Source organism: Ailuropoda melanoleuca, chromosome 6, assembly GCF_002007445.2.
Source record: "Ailuropoda melanoleuca isolate Jingjing chromosome 6, ASM200744v2, whole genome shotgun sequence".
Classification (NCBI taxonomy): domain Eukaryota; kingdom Metazoa; phylum Chordata; class Mammalia; order Carnivora; family Ursidae; genus Ailuropoda; species Ailuropoda melanoleuca.
The window spans coordinates 31,381,263-31,401,957 of NC_048223.1; the positions used below are offsets into that span (position 1 = coordinate 31,381,263).

The 20,695-nt window shown below is 41.8% G+C and overlaps 1 protein-coding gene across 1 annotated transcript in view; it reads right to left on the reverse strand.

Annotated features, from left to right (window-relative positions):
- GADL1 (glutamate decarboxylase like 1) overlaps positions 1-20,695 on the reverse strand; it is a 142,989-nt gene that overhangs the window by 115,829 nt on the left and 6,465 nt on the right. The window contains exons 2-7 of the mRNA XM_034661767.1: positions 16,562-16,688; positions 14,226-14,316; positions 10,515-10,621; positions 9,672-9,787; positions 3,761-3,840; positions 3,585-3,639 (exon numbers count right to left, since the gene is read on the reverse strand). Coding sequence (XP_034517658.1) covers positions 3,585-3,639; positions 3,761-3,840; positions 9,672-9,787; positions 10,515-10,621; positions 14,226-14,316; positions 16,562-16,688 — 576 coding nt within the window. The remainder of the gene's footprint in view (positions 1-3,584; positions 3,640-3,760; positions 3,841-9,671; positions 9,788-10,514; positions 10,622-14,225; positions 14,317-16,561; positions 16,689-20,695) is intronic.

Here is a 20,695-nt window from a genome sequence, read left to right on the forward strand (position 1 = left end):
AAAGTAAGAGAAAAAAGCAATTTCCTAAAAACATGGAAGGTGTCTTTAATGTTTGGACTGGTTCCTCATAAACTATGTGACACCCTGGCAGTTGTGAGAAAATACTTTTGCAAGCTATGATAGCCTATTAATGAGTTTTCCTCACCTTTTTAACAATCTAGCCACAAATATCAGGCCCCAGAAATCAAACTTATGAAATCTGGATTTAACCTTCCAATTTTTTTTCCTTTCTCGTATCTCCTGCTATTAATGAGAAAATTCAGTGGAAACAGTATTGATTGTATGCTGCCGATGAGCTGTATTCCCTAAGAAAGTTTGTCATTTGAAACACTCATACACAAAAATACTTTCAAATATTCAGTGGTTATACGCGTCTAATCTTTTCATGAGGACTTGAGAACCTCAGACGCTCCTGTGGTTTTCACCGTCTTTGGAATGGCATCAAGTAAAGGTCACTGCTCAACAGATTTTTAAAGGATTGTCGTGGGCCACGGAACTGAATCCCAGCAGAAAAAAAAATTGATGTACTATCCCCACATCTGTAACAATACGAGTTCAAAGCGTGAAACAAAAGAGCTAGGTCTGAAGCTGCTGCAAAAAAATAATAATAAATAAACTAATCGCCGGGTATTATCTCAAAATGGACACAAGGTTAGTCCTTGGTGAATCCAGGCTCAAGTTTTAACTAACTTGAAAGAAAACTGAGGAGACATACCAACTCTCACACCATGGCCCTACTTTTAAATATGCCTAAAGCAATTTTCACTTTTTCAAAACTTCTCTTTTCAAGTTCTCAACTTCAAGATATGTCAGTTTCATGTACTTTCATTGTCGAAACTAACAAAAATTTGAACAATGAAAATAACAATGACTGCAGTGGAATGAAACCCATAAAATATGCTAGATTATCCCTAATGATTCTAAAAAAGAAAAATGATTTTGGCTATCTTTAGGAGATGCTAGGCAACTTACTCACTCTTCTGAAAACTGGTACACAAGGGGGAGGAATCAAACATTTATCCTACCTTGGTTGTGCAAACAGTTTCCTTAGGGAAACCAAATGAGAATGAGGGAAGGTTTTCCTCTATGGTAGTAAACCTACTAATAAATGAAGGGGGAATGAGGAGAACTAATTAGAACATCCCTTAATGAAATAATGAGTCTAGACGATGATCATCAATGGCAGCAAAATTCATGAGGTAAGAGGCTGACACGCAGCTCTGTAATAGATGTGCCCACAACACCAGAAGCCACCGATCAACATTAGCACAAAAAGAGACAGGAGATGTGTCCTGATTGAAGGACAAAACGCCACCTGTGAAGCCTTCCTGGTAAAAGTTCCAATCTGAATCCCACTGAGTCTCAAGACCCCACTGCCAAATTACAGGAACTATAGAGACCAGATGGGCTGTAGGTGGGTGGCGGGGAACACTGAGATTCTCAAATTCTTGATACAATCTAAAAAATCCACAATATGGAAAACTCTACAGCATAAAGGACTTGGTTTTTTCAACAGATCAATTGCAGGGAGAGAAAAAAAGGAGGAGGGAGAAGCTGCAGATTAGAAAAGATTTGTGTGATGAATCAACCAAATGCAACATATGGACCTTGAGTCCTTATTCAAACATGCCAACCACTTAAAAAATGCAATAGGAAAAATTTTAATATAGAATGAAAATTTGATGATACTAAGAATTTATTTCTTGCAATGGTGTGTGTGGGTTTTTTTTTTAATAAAGAGAGAGTACGTACCTTTTTACAGATATACTGAACTATTTATAGATCAAATGGTATGATGTGTGAGATTTGCTTCGAACTAATCTAGTGGTGGTGGGAGGGGATGGGTAGAGACAGAACAGAGCAGAACCTCACAGTTATTGAAATTGCACGATGGGTATATAAGCTCATTATATTAGTTTTCATATATTTGAAATTTTCCATAATGAAAAGTTTACAATTCAAGAAGGAAAGAAAGAGAGAAAAAGAGACGGGGGAGAGAGGAGAGGAGGAATCGTATGAACCATACAGAAAGAACAATCAATACCTCCCTCCCCCTCCCACCCCGCCAACAAGCACTAATAATATAAACAAATTTCTCTTTGTTATCTGTAGAAGATAAAACTAGAAAAAAAAAAGATAAAATTAGAACACAATATCCAAGGCTCACAGCAGAACCAACAGATTGTAATATAGAATTTTACCCGAGAGTGAATGAAATCTGATAATCTGTCTCACCAGACAGCTTTCAAGTCCTCTTGTCATTGGAATGTTAAAAAAAGAGAAAGAGAGAGAGATAAATATAGATCTAAGGACACGCAACTGAAGCCAGTACACCTGTAATAAAGGCAGAATTTTTAAGTACAGAATTTCAAACCAAATACAGTGAACCGGCACGCTCTGGTGACAAAGTGAATTTAATGAAAAATTAAAAAATGTGAAGAGTAAAGTAACAGAAATGTATTACAACAAAAAAATAAAAATAAAAGAGCTTATCTTTCTTACAGTGTGGAATCCTATAAGGAGAGATGTACTTCTGGGCGCCTGGGTGGCTCAGTCGGTTAAGCATCTGCCTTCAGCTCAGATCATGATCCCAGGGTCCTGGGATCGACCCCAGCATCGGGTTGGTTTCCCTGCTCAGTGGGGAGCCTGCTTCTCCCTCTGTCCCTCTCCTTGGTCGTATCTCTCTCTCTCTCTCTCTCACTCTATCTTGAATAAATAAATAAAATCTTTAAAAACAAAAAAAAGGAGAGAGCTATACTTCTATCCCATCTCAAAACTGGGCTTTTCAGTTTTTGGCAGTTTTAGCAGTTTCGCACCCGACCCTGTTGCTACCTACTGGAAACTTGTGGGGGAATAGTTGGAAGCTCCAAAAGCAGTGAGTCCTGTGGTGGGATGGGAGGGAAGCAGAGAAGCAAGTGCACCTGATCCAGTGGGCTTTTGGTCCAAGAAGCAAGATGGCTGCCACCAAGGCCATGGCGCATCACAAAGCAGGTGTCAGGGCCCAGCCTTGGCTGGAGTATGGCAGGTGAGCAGGGCAAGGTCTTGCTTCCCCCACCAACAGACATGTCAGCTTTAAGATATTGTGGCAGCTAAGGAAAAGCGGACATTCTACCAGAGCTGACCCAAGAGAGGGTGATGGTTTCTGTGATGGGGCTTTGAGTGGAAGCAATCTGGAGCACAGACTGATCAAGAAATAGAAATCATCCTGAATGCAACCCAGAGACGATTGGCCTGTCCTCCAGAACTGTCAGCCCGTAGTTAGGTAGGAGAGTGGCTGTAGGGGCCCTGCTGGAGAGGCTGGGCTCATCACTTAAGGCTAATTCTAAGCAAGAATCGGGAATATGGTGATGTCAGTGTTTTAATAGGCTTCAGCCACCTGGGAATGAGAACATCTGAGAAACTGCACATAACATAGAGAGCCAAGCACCTGGAAATAGAACATCTGTAAATGAGTTTCCTTATTTTAATTCTAACAAGCTCCCTTCTCTCTCCCACGCACAGAATCGGGTCTGGCTCCTTGCAAACCCTCCCTCGTACCCAGACACATGCCTCTGTTTTCTGCCCCTCTCTTTCTCCCCTCTCACCTCTTTGCTGGCTTGCCAAATTTGCTTCTCCAGTTCCGCAGGTATCATTTTACCTCTAGGAGACACAGATTTGAGGCACTCAGTTATGTTTAGCCGTGAACAGACCCTGGTACTGCTTTTTAAAAAGTATGAATTCCCCCTCCGCCCACCAGGCTTCCAGATCCTGTCCCCATTACCTTCCATCTGTTTCCACAAAGCAAACATTCTCTGTACCAATCCCAAGAAAGGAGGCTGCTTTCTTCATAGAGTAATGACACTAAATTAAAAGGGACAAGGGGGAAAAGGAAAACATGAATACCTAGCATGAAAAAACAACTACTTATTATCTAAAGTCGTATGGCTGAGCCCAATCTTTGAAACGCTATTGCATAAAGAGAAAGAAAATAATTCGAACGAGCTCCTTAATATAGCAGTTGAAAACGCTGACTTTGGTTGGGATCAGAGAAACCAGGAGTTCATTTCAAGTTTTCCCAGTTACAACTATGGAATCTTGAGAAAATAATGTACCCTCTCTAAGCCTCAATTTGCTAATTTAAGGTGGGTGCATCAGTGCCTAATTGAACTGCTTTTCATAGAATTAAGTGGGTTAGTGTATGCAAAGGGCTTAGCACAGTGCCCGGCCTAGGGAACAAACTTGGTCACTAGAGGCTGTTGTTTTCCCCTAACATTGAGAGAAGCTTCTCTTGATGCTGCTAATAAGACTTAACATTAATGGAAACAGAATCTAGTCCATTGCTGACTCAAAAGCATCTGAGGAGGGAGCGAGACTCTGTCTCAAAAATTGCAATCCCCAACCACAGACGAATTTAATTATTTTCAAGAGCGAACAATGGGTTATAAATGCTGATCAGACACTCGACCAATCTTGTTTAATATTAAATGTAAGACTGAAATTAGGCACAGAGGAATGTAGCTAAAATCATAATAACAAAAGTAATAATAATTTATGGACACCTTATTTATGCAGCCCTGGCATGAATAGGAGGCTAATAGGAGGCTCCGGAATTAGGTCTGGTCTAGTTCTTACTGGAAATGGTAGTATACGCCTTAGATTATTGGGCCTTTTCTTCCCTACTACATAAACCCTATAAAATAATTAGCATTCAAACACTGGAGATGTCACTCTTTATACATTAGTGTGGACAGGTGGTCCATTAATTCTTTCTCGTGCCAGAAAAATGAAGGTGCTAAAGGACATTATTGTACCAAAAACCCTTAGTAATTTAATTTGTAGGTATGAATACATTAAAAGAGTAGTCATGCCTTCACACTTAACTTGATATATTCCCTCAAATGTGGTAATTTTTTTTCTTCTTTTGTCAAGAGAGTTTTATTGGAAGCTCTTTTTTTTTTTAACTCTGTAAAAATAAATGCAGAAGTAACACCATTAGGAAAAATGAAACCATCCTAAATAATTAATTTCCAAGTATCAAATAGGACATGGCCAAATGCCTGTAGGATGCATTCATTCCAAGTTGTTACAAGAACATATGCATATTGAAGAGTAATAATGTACATGAAAATGTAATTAATTCCCTTCTTGCTACATCAGCCCACCATAGCTAGGGTGACATAGCCAAGGTGAATTATTTCTCACCAGAGACTTGGACTCTGGCAACCAACTATTGATCTTGTAATGATAAATCATAGCCTATTCCACTGGCATCTGCCAGTAAGGAAAATCACATTGCTTTGCCCTGAGAAACAGCAAAGTGTCCCCAACCAATGGGTCTGCTGAATTAAAAAACTAGTAATCTGACGAAGAGTAGCTTCAGGCAAGCTATCTTTGGCTACCTCAGGACAAAGGAGAGTCCAGTGTCAATCTCAAATGGATAGGGACAGATAAAAAAAAAAAAAATGTCTGCAAAACTGAAGTCTAGACATCTAAAGACATTAGAGGAGGAAAAGAGTCCTGGAAGTGAAACAAAAAGAGAAAGAAAAGAAAGAAAGAAGGCAATGCTTCAGATGTGCTGAGTAGTTTCAAGGAAAGGAAAATCCTAGAAGGCCGGAGTTCAGAAGTAGCAACTGCCTTTAGAAACAAATGGTGTTTGCTCTCATCTCTGGCAAAAGATAAGTCAGTCGTTCGTTCTAAGACCCAGTCTCCCCCCAGAAGACTCAAACATCTCTGTGGGCATTTATTCCTGTAACGATAAAACAGCAATGGGCCTCTATGAAAGACAGAAGGGCACTGACATTTTCCTTTCTGGTTCCAGCAAGGAATTTTTCTGTGACCTCGGGTTTCCCAAGGAACCGCGGCCTTCCCCTCGCATAGATGGTGAGCTGGGCACTTGGACTCCTTCTAGTGCTGACTAGTCTGATGCTCACATGAGCTCCAGGTGGTGGGAAAACCGGGATCTGTGAATGTCCTGGGTTGGGGAATAAAGAAAAGGAACGAAGAAATGTAGCATAGGGACCTCTCCAAGAGCACACCCGTTCAGTTCCTAAAGCAGAGTCAGAATTCAGACGGGCTACTCTGTGCTTGGCCTGACGTCCTAAGAAACACCTGCTCGCGGGTGGAGAATGCCAGCACTAGCATCCAAACTCCGCTCAGACTGGCCTAGACAGAAGGGCCATGAATAGGGTGAGCGAATGAGGTATGTGAGGAGGCATGACCTTGAGAAGTGCACCCTGGTCTCTCTTGCCCCATCCCAGCCTCCGTCCTGCTAGAGAGGAACTAGGCCATTTGCTGGCTGGCCTGGAAGGTAAGGGTTTCTCTTCTCCCCTTGATTTTTAGTAGCAGACAACGATCATTACTTATGCTGATTCCCAAAAGGACTTGAATTATAAACCTACGATTTCTTTAAATTCAAGGAATTCATAGCTAACTGCTAATTGAGTCAGAGATTTATTCCTTTTATTACTTTTCTCCAGAAGTCTCTTCTCTTTGGTTCCTATTCAGCCTGGGGAGGCTGCCGTGGATACGTCGACAGGGCAGGGGGCTCTGCCATGATGTTCCAGGTCTTGGTCAACAGTGAAATTACAATGAAGACTTCAAGTATGCAAATACACCTTCAGTGGTGAGTTCATATATTCTGCATTTGATGGTGCAAGACAGGGATGGAGTAGTTACCCCGGAGGTCACAGAAAAACAGGAAAAAGAAGGCAACCCAATAAACAGTACTGGAAAATAACCACAGGGCCATGGCCAACACCTAAAAGCAAACAAGGGAGGTATAGCATAAAACCTAACATAGGTTTTAAGACCATTGCAAAAACACAACCTTCTTTAATTCTTTTTTTTTAAACGATGAACTGATTTGTTGTAATAAGTGATGAAGTTGATGGCCAACATATGAATTAAAATCATGCAAATGTTATGACCTCAGTCTCTTTGGCAGAGCGGGGAAGGGAATGAGCAACAAGGTAGGGTCTGGATGAATGGGGCAAAAATCTGTATTTGGAGCAACAGTGTGTTCGAAGCTATGGAGCTTTTCTGTGGAATTCACATTGCTACGAGCTGAACGCTTGTGTCCCCTCAAAATTCATGTGTTTAATCCCTAACGCCCAATGTGGTGGGATTAGGTTGGGATGAGGTTATGAGGGTGAGACTCTCATAAGGGATTGCTGCTATAGGGAGGGAAGACAGAGACCTCTCCCTCTGTGTCTTAGCACGAGCTGAGGAAAGGCCACGTGAGCACACGGTGATCCCCAAACCAGGAAGCAGGCTCTCACCAGCTACCAACTCTACCACCACTTTGAACTTGGACTTCCCAGCCTCCAGAATAGTGAGGAACAAATGTCAGTTGTTCAAGCCAGCTGCTCTATGATAGTTTGTTATAGCAGCCCAAGTAAATTAAGATGTATATGTAGTTCTTGGTTTTCTGGTTCCATCTACTGCTGCCATGTTAGCCAGGGCAGATCTTTTACCTCTTTTTGCATAGCTATCTCCACTATTTCTGCTTTCCCAACTGCATGAGGTTTCTATTTCTTTGCACTCCCAATCTGCCAGCTACACCAGTGTCCCTGATCTCTCCCAGGCATAATCTTTATTCTAGGCTTCCATAGAATTCCTTCCCCTCTTCCGGAACAATTATTCCAGAAAAGACCTCTAGTAAATTTTAAACCAATGAACGAAAAAGGCAAAAGTGAAAGCACGGAGCTGAAAGCAGGGGCCCTATTGAATCAGCTTTCACAGGCACGGGAGCAACAATTCAAAAGAAGGGACTTTGCATTTCGGATATGCTGGCTTCCTCCAACTGAAAAGCCCAAGTTTGGAACCCAGAAGGGGAAACTCGACTCCATAATAATCCCAAAGGACCAAGTGTTTTCCCCAGATGTCTCCATTCCCAAACAGTTCTTTGTTTGCTCAGAAGAAGCTTTCACGAAAAAGGGCCTCGGGTGGCTGGCTGAGTTAAGAATCTCAGATTAGATGATTCCTTCCAGAAGCTTCCCCACACTCAGCGCCCACTTTGCACTTGGCACTAAACTAACCAGAGCGAAGGTCAACCAGAGCATGTGGAAAACATGCGGCACGGCCAGGTTTCTTCCACTGCTCACCTCTCTTCACGCACAATTTACCTTTTGGCAATAATAAAAGAAATCGTGCTCTTAAAAGAAAATGACAGATAGAGGAAAGCCCAGCTGTAAAGAACAAAGAACTTGTAGAATTTGCCCGCCTCGTGTGTTTCACGGGAGACCTTGGGTTATCACGGAAGGCACAGAAGCTATGCTCCTCCTGCCAGGGACGGCGGGGAGGAAGCAGTAGTGGGATGGACAGAGGCACCCACTGGAATGCCACATGAAGGGAAAAGGAAAAAAAGAATCTCTTTCAGATAAGACTGCCCTTCAACTGTGCTCTCCATTCCACCCACATTACGACAGCTAGGTAATTCTCCTCCTCCTCAGAAAACTAGCTCACATTTTTGTGTATCTATAATGGCCCAGATGCTCCTTTCCATGCATTAGCTCATTCAGTCTCTGCAACAACCCACTTAGCCGTGGCTACTAAGCTTGCGTGGCTGGCTGCTGGCTACTGGGATGGCCCCAAATGGTTCCCTTCTCCCTGTACCCATGCCCTTTGCCAGGGGACTTTGCAGAAAGTCCACCAATGAGATAGAGTCTGTTTTCCCACCTCTTGGATCTGGGCTCGTCGACATCACCTGCTTCACTGAGAACATGAGGTAGAATGGGCTAGACTCAAGAGGCCTGGCGGGTGTCCATGCTGTTTTTCCCCCTGAACCGCCACCATGACTATACACCTAGACTAGCCTGCTGCAGGATGAGAAACGCATGGAACAGAGACAGCTCACTGGCGTCACCCCTGCAAGGCCCACTCCTAAGTCAGCCATCGGGCAGCCAACCCCCAGATACGTAAGGGAGCCCCGCTAAAAGCTGCAGAACAGTCCCGGCTATCTCAAGACTCATAAGCAATGATATCTTGCTCTAGTTCTAACCACTGGGCTTTGGGGTAATTTGTTAGACACAATAGCTAACTGATACTTCTTTTAACAAATTAGGAAAGTGAGGCACAGAGGAGTTAACCAACTTACCCAAGGTCACTCAGATAGTTAGTAGTGGACACAAGAATTGAATGCAGGCAGCCTAGCTCAAAGCCAATGTACTTACCCATAATCAGACCTCCTACTTCGGTGGGGAGTAAAAGGACATAGGGGATTGTGGCAACATGCAATGAGGGGGTGGGGGGTGGGTGTGTGATGTTCACTGTTTCGGAATACCTCTCTTTCTTCTTGAAAAGCCTTTGTGTTAGCCATTCAGAGCAATCAGTTTTACAAGGAAATGTGAGTGTTCTGACAGAGCTGAGCGATCATCTAAGTTCTAATAAATAAGGCACTCAAAGAAGAGATTCACAGAAAGAGATAGCACTTTCAAATTGAATGTTCTCTTTTCTCAAAGAAAAATGTGATAGACTGTAAATTTTAAATAAAGGCGATGTACAAAATTGAGTGGCCAGGGGTTACAATATCAGACCCATCAGAATTTCCTTTGGAATGAAATATGATGTTCTACTTAGGCATATTAGTCACACGCGGGTAGGAGAAAAGCGTATCAGAAGCCCCAAAGAAACAAACCCCTTTAAATAATGCATTCTCAAAAAATCTGTATCTGATATCAAAAATAATTTTTTACCTCGGCAGATGTGAAAAGGATTAATCTTGGCAACCCAGACAGCCCCTTTTCCTTAATATCAGGACAATATTTGTATCTAGCTAAATTCATTGCGTACATATTGGACACTGAACCACCTGCAAAAAACAACATTGAAATATTTATATTTATTTATAATATATTTATATTTTTATAGCATGAAATTATAGCTCCCTAAGAGCCGACCACAGGGGAAGACATGAATGGCTATGGCTGTTCTAGTCTAATGGCAGAGTCCCGCAAGAGTCATCTGAGCACCATGCCCCGCCCCTGACTTTTACCCACTTCCTAACCCCCCATTACAGCAATTTCCAAACTCAGCAAAGATTGAAGTTTTGGTCTCTTCTCTCATTCCAGAGTTTTTCCAAACTAAAAGTTTCAATCTATGGATGAGGGCCAGTACCCAAGTCTTCATAGTTAACGATATTCTGTCACCTGACCAATAAAATGATGATACGTGCTCCTCACTGGTCCCAAGAAAGGACTGGAGGATGAACAACTTCTGATTCAGAAACCTTCTCAAGTAAAATTGATTGAAAAACTTATAGCCCTTCCAAATTCCCAGCAACAGATAATTTCATTTATAAGATCTAAATCCTAAATTGTGGACATCTCCTTGGTTTAACATTTATGCCAGTTGTTTAGCATTTATGCAAAATGTTGCCACTCCGGAGAAAAGAACAAGCTAGACTCGACAAGTAGCATCATTCCGACCCAAGTTTTTGGAATGTGTAAATCCTCAAGGAGCTGTTCCTCAGATAACACAGGAATACATGTTTAGGTGTTTGCAGTGGAAGGGAGATGGCAGTAACTAGCTGTACTTACCTGGGTTAAATATTCCATCCCCTTCTTTCCAGCCAATAAATTCAATCATTTTCTTCAGAACCGCTTCTTCCACTAACAGAAACACTGGGGACACCTCATACGTATAACTAGATAGATATAAAAAACACTTCACTTCTATGACTAGAGTCAAACCATCCCTTCGGTGTCCCAAGAAAAATGCACATAGAGTTTTATTCAACCAAGTGGCTATGGAAGTGCAGGTAGAGTCTTTGGAAATTTATCCAATTGGAAATAGAGAAATGTGCTGTCGGGGATAGTGCTCGTCATGGTGTGATAGATGCCAATAGCTGAGGGCCTTAGGGACACACAAGCTAATTCAGTGTCATAATTTACAGGAACCCTTCAGGTCCACTGGGAGCGATAAAGGCAGTGCATCTAGAATCTTTGCATTAGCCATGAGCTGTGGCCATTTCATTCTTTGGATGCTGCTTTGGATGCTGATTAGAGAAAAACCATTGTCAGGTGCCTGGGTGGCTCAGCTGGTTAAGAGTCTGCCTTCCGCTTGGGTCAGGACCTCGGAGTCATGGGGCTGAGCCCCCTACCGGGCTCCCCGCTCAGCAGGAGATCTGCTGCTCCCTCTCCCTCTGCCCCTCCCCCCAGCTTGTACTTTCTCTCTCTCTCTCTCAAATAAATAAATACATTCTTAAAAAGAAAAAGAAAAGAAAAGAAAAGAAAAGAAAAGAAAAGAAAAGAAAAGAAAAGAAAAGAAAAGCTATTATCATGGTAACCAGGTTTTATTAGGTTCCTATCATGAGTACCCCTAACAGTCAGCTTTAGCGATTCTACAGGGAAACTACTCATCCTGAACTAGGGTTTTCTCCACTACATTCCTGTGCTGGCACAAATGGGAAGTGCTCTGTGGGGCCTCTCTTATTATGTGATGATTTTATTGCAAAGCACTGCCCAAATCCCCTGTCATGGAAGGTTTTGTTTCTCCAGTCTGGACCGCTGCTGTGGGAGAACACTAATTTAGTCCCTTGGGGAATTGCCTTGGTGGCAGGGAGCCACCTTTCTCAAGGCCACAACCAGGTATAAAGGCCTGGCCATAAGGGCTCAACTCTAGACCACCTGAAGGGCCGCTATAGCTCCAGAGAGCCCCATGGAGTCAGCCGAGATTGCCATTGAGCCTGCATGACCCCATATTTGAGTCTTGTCTTTCTCAAGATAACTTGAGGGGACTAAATTATCTATAATCTCCTTCTCTAACAATGAGGCCATTACATTAAAGTGTGTCTGAATTAATGTGTACTCCAAATATGTAAGCCCGGCAGACACACTTAGCTTTGCAGTCACAGAATTGAATGTGAATATTTTAACACCCAGAAGGGAAAAGTTTGGAAAGGAGGCAAAACAAGAACAAAAACACAAAATGAAACAACAACAACAAAAATACCAGAACACCTACTATGTGTCACCTCCCTACCTCCCTACATGCCAAGCGCTCTATAGACATCATGTCATTTTGCAAACAATCAAGGTTCTACTTTCAACCATGCTAGGAAACCAGAGTACACTTATCAAAAGTGTGGGGTAAAAGTCTATGTGTTTATGTGCACCTGCAAATATAAGTGAAATTATTGTTCACTTTAAAAAAATTAATATCAAGCCTGCCTTCGAAAGCTGGCTCAACTGTAAACCTGGGGACAGGCATGGAGGTGAAGGAGAGGACGGTTTAGAATGCTCTCATGGCTTGCCCACATTTTGAGTGGATTGTTGGGCTTGGCAACAATTTAATACTTTGCCAACCGCTCCATGTTTTGGCTAAAAGAACCGGGATAAGAAATCAGAAAACCCAGGGCATAGGAGAAAAAGTTCAGAGAGTTGGGTAATTTTACTGTCTCTTCTGGCCCACCTACCACTTCATTCTTCTACTCACAGTAAACTGGTAGCACCTCACATCACCCCACCAAGACTTCTCTAACTGAAGTCACCAACGACATCCTTGTTGCCAATTCAAGGGACAATTTTTAGTCTCTGTCTTAGTTAAATACTCAATAGCGTACAATTCTAGACACATTCTCCTCCATGGTTTCCATGCTTTCCTGCTTGATTTTCTCCTTCTCCTCTGTCTCTCCATTGTAGGCTGGTCTTCCTCCTCCTAACCATGAGATATCATTAGACATCTTCAAGGCCCGGTCCTATGCTTCTGTCCTCACTCTGTACTATATTCTGTCTTGTAGACACTGTTTTTCCATCTCTTGGTTTGTTTTTGTTCAAAGTGTCTTCATCCTGCTCATCAAAATCATTTGTCTGGTTTTGAAAATATATCAGTGCTTGGGACATAGCCACAGAAATTCAGATTTAATTGGTCTGGGTTAGAACCTAGTCCTCAATATATTTTTTGGAAATGTCCCATGTTGATTCTGATGAACAGGAAGAGTTGAGCTTCACTGACTTAAGGAATCTCCTCTATGCCCACCTTTTTAATTACCATCATTCCCCAGTAACTCCTAAATTGATATCTTTCATAGAGATATCCGATTCCAGGCCCTTATATCTCTCAGCTTGGCTGATATGTACTCTTGAATAGCTCAGAGTCACTGCAAACTCAAATACCTGCAATTGATAATTAAATTCTTGCTCTTGCCTTTTTCATCATATCCCTGAAAACTGGTCCCCTCTTCTGATGCTTCTTGTATCAGTGAATGTATCAGTGAATGACATGACCATCAACCCAGCTACAAAAACCAAAGCATCATTGTATAAATTTCCTTCTGTCCTCATTCTCAAGGTCCAATATATTATACACACCTTCCTATTTTAGCCTCTAAACACGTTTTCTCTCTCTCTTCCTACCACTCCTGTCTAAGTTCAAGCTACTGCCATCTCTCACCTAAGATAATGCCCTCCTGATTGGTCCCCTCCAATCCACTCTCCATATTTCCAGTGACGTTTTTAATAAGCAAATGGCATCTAATGATTTAGAAACCTATGAATGTTTCCTTTGTACTTAGAATAAGTCATAAACATGGTCCACTGAGTCTTGCATATCTGATTCCTATCCATTTCTCCAATCATATCCTCCATTATACTCCCCATAGCTTTCGGAGCTATACCCTCACTGACCTTTCAGTTCATAAGGTACACCATGCTGCCTCCTGCCACAAGGTCTTTGTGCATGCTGTTCCCTCAGTTTAAAACTCATCTCTCCTCTTTTCACCTAGTTAACTCTTACTCATTCTTCAGCTCTTAGTTGTCACTTCCTCAGAGAAGGCTTTCCTGAGCTCCCAACTAGGAAAAATTGTCCCATTTATATTTATATAATCATGTACTTCTTCATATGCAAATTAAAATTTTACATTAATATGTGTGGATAATTTTGATGAATTTTCATGGAGCATCTCTATCTCTCTAGACTTTTTGTTTCATGAAGGCCATATCAAGGTTTGCTTCTGTTCAAACTATCTCTCTGGCACTTAGCAGAGACATGACTTTTCATGCAGAAATGAATGACAAGTTGTTTAATCAATTCTCTCATCTGTTAAAGGGAGATACCATGCCTTCATTAACCATCTCACAGTACCACTATCAAATCAAATAACTCTTTAAAATACTAAGTGTCATTCCACTATTTATGATGACACTGTACAAATGAAACCAAGAAATAGAAATTTATGAAATAAAACTTGTCTACTTAAAAAACATCTCTAATGCATGCTCTATGTAAGAGTCCAGTAAAATGGTACTTACACACTTGGGTTTAATGCTTCTGTCATAAATCGGGCCACCAAGGAGTAATAATCAAGTCCAGCATACAACTGGTTGAAAAATCGCGGATGGTCTGTAAATTTAAGCAGAGCATTCATCTACATGGCAATAAAAACAAAAAAGACTCTCCATAAAGCAGTAACAGAAATCAATCTTTCAGACAGTGAATGCAGCCAGATACAAAAGAGTATATATTGCATGAATCCACTTATATGGCATTCAATACGAGGCAAAGCTGATCTTTGGAGACCGAGGTTAGAGTTCTGGGTACCTTTGGGAAGGCGATATTGACTAGGAAGGGGCCCAAGGAAGGCTCTGGTGTGGCGGGAAAGGTCAACATCTTGATCTGGGTGATGGTTACTCACGCACAGCTCTGTGCAAATTCATTGAGCGCTTGAGATCTGTCCACTCTACTGGCTGTAAATTACATCTCAGTTTTAAAAAGCATTCAAAATCTAATCATGTGCAAGGGGAACAAATGTTGAAGAGCCACCTCATAACCCTCTCTATTCAACAATAATATGTTTCCAAGCAACACTTGGGCACTCTCTTAAGAACTCTGGTTTATCTGCTCCCTTTTTTCTACAACCCAGATCCAAACCAGAACCCTTGAGAACTGGATTACTGGAACTATTTGTCCAGGCATCAAAGTCTGCTACCTTTATCTTCAGAAGATATTGACCTTAACTTCCCTATCTTTAAACGCATTTCACTCACCAACAGGGTTCACTTCGGGCTACCGGCAGTGAGTGGCCTTTTCATTTTTCAGATTGGGCCATTTTTCATAGTGCAACTGACATTATGTAGATGGGAGTAAGATGTGACTCATCATGGGGCTTACATAAACTTTGTAATTCAACTTACTTCAAAGGCAGTAGCCTTTAAGACTCAACTTCAGTTCCAACTTTCTATTTTTTTCCCCCTCCTATAAAAGGTCTCATAAAGGTTCTTGGCTTTCCACAGTGTGAATATTCACACCAAACACCAGGCTAACTGACTTGACATTCTCAATCATAGGAAGCCCAGCATGACAAAGAACAAGGAGGCAGGAGGTCTGTTTCTAAATTTGAGTATTTGGGAACCTTTTTAGTTAGTGACTTCTCATCACAATGCACAGCATTTGGTTTTAGGGTTTTTTCTCTTTAAACTAAGGGTTCAATTAAAAAAAAACCCAAGAAAATGTTTTTTAAATAAAATATGGAAAACTTCCTCTAATCTGGCAAAGGAAACCAGACATTGCTGCAAGTAATTTTAATAAGATTTTTTTTTTAGTTCCATGTTAATTTATGATTGATTTCCATGGTAACATTATGGAAAATATCCAGTAAACTGAAAAATCTACTGCATTAAATGTCATTCTACACTTCTGACATGCACTATAATAATAAGATATGTATCTCTGCTTTTGAAATGCTAACTGGGTTTTTGATACATACACCAGACTTTCCCAAGGGAATATAAACCAATTATTTTTAGCCAGGATTTTATTATGTTCTTTCCACTAAATTTAGTTCAGTGTCAGAATTCACAAAGCATAATGCCTGCATGGTCTTAAGCACTAGATTACCTTTACAGCACACTGCGAAGTGCATATTTTGGAAAGCTACTTCCTTACTTCTGGAACTTGTTCACTGGGCGTATGGGGTATTAACAGTTGGACTAGTACGTCAGCTTAAGACGGATACCATGCTACTGCACTGACAAAAGATCATAGTGGTTAAGCATTAGGGCAAAGCTATCACAGCAGAAACTTACTATGTATGCATTTTTTTTTTACACTATCCTAAAGGTTATTTTTGATCCTGCTAGATTTGAACAAATAATTTGACAATTACCAACTGCCAAGACTTCATCAGTATCTTCCCAATCTATTCCTGTTTATAGTAAAGACCCCCTCCTGATCTTTTTTTTTTTTTTTTTGCATATTCTGGTCCATCAAGATTTAAAATCCCTTTACGAACTCTATAATCAAACTGTGCTTTGCCAGTTTGAACCAACGTAAGAAATGATAAGTAGCAGTCGTCATATATAGTCTTGATTATAAATGGAGGATGGGGATTGCCAAGGAGCAGATCATATTTCTGTATGACCACTAACAGCAACAGGTTTTCTATCCATTAACCTTTCGCCTTGACAAAAAATCTGCATTATGGATTAAGTGGCCTGCTGTAAAAATAACAGAACCACTATTTTCTGATCCAGCTTTCTTATCCCGTAAACATTGTCATACTCAGCTCTATTATGAGGTAAATACATGCTTAAGAAAATACAAGAACTTGTTAGGGATACAGATCAAGGAGGCAAATGAAAGGTCTTACTAGTTTTGACGCTGTAGCGTATGACATCCTGGCAGAGCTCCAGCAGCCTGTGGTGTGGCTCTCCCGTGTCCCTCAACTCCAAATCAAGAAGTTGTTTCAGTTGTTCAGGGGGCCGCCACTCACAAACCTGGACAGTCAGCAATGGCAGTTAATTGAGCTCCCACTGGAGCCAGGTTTTGAGAGGATGTTAGCATCATGAGCCCTACCCTCACGAAGCTTCCAGACAAGTGAGAGACAGCCTGAGACTTCAATGTACAGCCCTAGTCAAGGGGGGGGAAGCTGGGATGGTGACCCAGGTGTCTTTGGAACGGCCCCATCTTCCATTTGGAAGGTCAAAGATTTCCTGGAGGAACTAATTTCTAACCAAGGAAAGCTTAGGGGATGGGGGAAAGCAAGAGGGCACTCTAGGGGGAAGGAACAGAGGTTGTAAAGGCTGAAATATAAGTGCATGCCTGAAGAATGAAGTTAGTATGATGTGGCTAGAACATGGGGCTGGAGGAAGGAGGGGTTGGAGGGAAACTGAAATGCCAAAGTAGCTTCCTCACTATTCTTTCTGTTTATACCCTTACCCTTGATCCATGCAGTCTATCAACCTGGCAGCCAGAATCCAGAACGATCTTCTTAAATCTTAGCCACGGCTATTCTTCTGCTAAAATATCTCAGTGGCTCACTTCCTTCAAAGTAAAGCCAACGTCCTCACAATGACTTCAAATGATCCTGTCTCATCTGCTTCCCTTCGTGGCTTTTCCTCTTGAGTCTAGCATGGCTTTCCTGCTGGCTGACTCTGCCCCGCCACCCTGACCTCCTTGCTCTTCCTTAAACACACCAGGCACTCTCCCTGCCTTAGGGTCTTCACACTGGCTGTGCCCTCTGCCTGGATAGTCCTGCCCCAAATATCCTCATGGCTAACCTTCTCAGTTCTTTCAAAGCTTTGCTCAAAAGTCACTTTCTCAATGACAGCAAGCCTGATTCCTTTATTTAAAGTCACAAGCTTCACATCACCCCAGCCCTACCAGCCCCTTAAATTTTCCAGCTCTTCCTTTTTCCATCTCACTTCTCATCTTTCAACATACCATGTAATTCATTTATTTTGTCCCACATAGTCTCCATGAGATTGGAGATGTCCATCTGTTTGCTCACTGTTCCCAAGTAACTGACACAGTGCCTACCACATAAGAGGTGCTCCATAATGATGTGGTGAATGAAAGGATGAATGAATGAATGAAATGGGACTCAGATCATGACAGATTTTCTGTGGCATGTTACAGAGTTTGAACTTGGCTATAAGGCAGCCATTGAAATGTTTTGGACAGGGGAATGATATGAACATGTTTGTGTTTTGGCCAATAGCGTTAGTTGCTATGTGGAGATTCCAAGTAAAATTGGAAATAAGTGGTGATTGTAATAAACCAGACAAGAGAAGGTGGTGTTCTGGGTGAGGAAGATGCTATTGGAATGACATATTTCCAGAGATATTTACAATGCAGAAACAACAGAACTCAGAAATCAATTACACAGCAAGGATGAGGGAGAGGAATGAGCCGAGGACAATCCTGAATTCTGTAGCTTACATGCATGGGTTGATGGTGGTGATGAGGAAAAGAATCTCATTTGGGGTAGGGTGGGGAGAATGAATTTTGGGCATATGTAGTCTGAGGTCTCTCAGGACATCCAAAAGGGGTGCAACCATTGGTCTGAAGCTCTTGTAAAAGACCGAGAACAGAGTTCCAGACATCCACCATGATAATACAACATGGGGGACACACTCAGAGAGACTCTACCACTAAGAGGAAAGGCATGGGATCTCCCCTGGGCACCACCACCACTTAAGACATGGGCAAAGGGAGAGGACCTCACTTGTGAGCTAGAGGACAAGCCAGAGAATCAAGGACAATCTGAGAAGAGTTCAGTGCTACTAAAACAAAGAAAACAGAATGTTTCAAGAAAATGGTCATCACTATCAAATCCTGTTGAGAAGCCCAATTTGATAAAGACTGAGAAGTGCTCATTGGATTTATCAACAAGGAGGTGTTCTTGGCAAGAGCCGTTTGACTTAGAGAGGTGGGAGTGGAGGCCAGATTGCCACAGAGCGAGGGTGTGGGAGGTGAGGAAAGAGAAGGAGGGAGGGAGCATAGACAATCTTTAAAAAGTTCAGCTGTGGAGGGGAGGAGAGAGACAGGGGAGTAGCCAGGAAGTCAGGAGACTAGGAGGTGGGAGGTTGAGGAAAGCAGGAAGAAATACTGAATTGTACAAGAGGTATGAAATTAAACTCTGATGTGAGAACCATAATAAGCAGAGGTAAATCAAAAGTGACTGAGACAATCCAAAGGAACAACTACTGATACAAGCGTATCTCAGAGATACTGCAGGCTTGGTTCAGACCACCTCAATAAAGAGAATGTCGAAATAAAGTGGGTCAAACAAAGATTTTGGTTTCCCAGTGCATATAAATTTATGTTTACAGTGGTCCGTCTAGTCTATTAAGTGTGCAATAGCATTATGTCTAAAAAATGTACATACCTGAATTAAAAAGTACTTGTTGGGGGAGGTCCTCAAGAAGAGGTGACCACCCAATGACCCACCAAGCTGGGCCTGGGCCCTCAGAGGCTCCTTGTCCCCTCCTAAGTCTTTGGAATCTGGCTTCACTTGTGTCTCCTGTTCCCAGAGGCTGCTCCAAGAACACAGCCTTGACATAATGATGTGGTGTTGAGAACAGTTGCATAGTGTATTTGATTAAATCCAGTTGAGGCATCTATCTATCTATCTATCTATCTATCTATCTATCTATCATCTATCATCTATCATCTATCATCTATCAAAACTTTTAAGGTTTGGCATACAGGTGTGAGGATCCACTCATCTTGCAGCTGCCCAAGACGAGTCTCCTACATAAGTCCCCTTTCCTTATTAAAACTGTTTCCTGCCAACCTGGAGGGGCCTGTTTCTTTCTTTGGTCTCTCCCTGCTCTCTGTCAGGAGCCAGTTTCAGGTTTCGCCCAGGAAACTCCTGAGGAGATTATGAACCAACACGATTTTATTGCTAAAAAATGCAAACCATCATCTGAGCTCTCAGTGAGTCGTAATCTTGTTGCTGGTGGAGGGTCTTGCCTCCATGTTGATGGCTGCGGACTGATTGACATGGTGGCTGCTCTAGGTTGGGGTGGCTGTGGCAATTTCTTAAAATAAATACAGTTTGCTGCATTTATTGACTCTTCCTTTCATGAACAATTTCTCTGTAGCATGTGATGCTATTTGATAGCATTTCACCTACAGTAGGACTTCTTTCAAAATCGAAGTTGATCTTCTCAAAACCTGCTGCCTCTTTTTCAACTAAGTTGGTGTACTATCCTAAATCCTTTGTTGTCATTTCAACAGTTTTCATGGCATCTCTACCAGGAGTAGGTTCCTTCTCAGGAAACCACTTTCTTTGCTCATCCATCAGAAGCAGCTCCTCATCCATTCAAGTTCGAGCATGAGATGGCAGCAATGCAATCCCATCTTCAGGCTCCACTTCTAAGTCCAGTTCTCTTGTTGTTTCCACCACACCTGCAGTGACTTCCTCCACCAAAGTCTTGACCCCTCAAAGTCGTCCACGACAGCTGGAATCAACTTCTTCCAAACTCCTCTTGATGTTGGTATTTTGACTTCTTCTCGTGTATCGCAAATGCTATTTATGGCATCTGGAATGGTGAATCCTTTCCAGAATGTTTTCAATTTACTTTGCCCAGACCTTCAGAAGAATAACTATCTATGGTAGCTATAAACTTACAAAATGTGCTTCTTAAATGATAAGACCTGAGAGTTGAAATTATTCCTTGATCCACGGGCTACAGAATGGATGTTTCANAGCTGGAATCAACTTCTTCCAAACTCCTCTTGATGTTGGTATTTTGACTTCTTCTCGTGTATCGCAAATGCTATTTATGGCATCTGGAATGGTGAATCCTTTCCAGAATGTTTTCAATTTACTTTGCCCAGACCTTCAGAAGAATAACTATCTATGGTAGCTATAAACTTACAAAATGTGCTTCTTAAATGATAAGACCTGAGAGTTGAAATTATTCCTTGATCCACGGGCTACAGAATGGATGTTTCATTAGCAACCGTGGAATCATTAATTCTGTACCTCTCTACA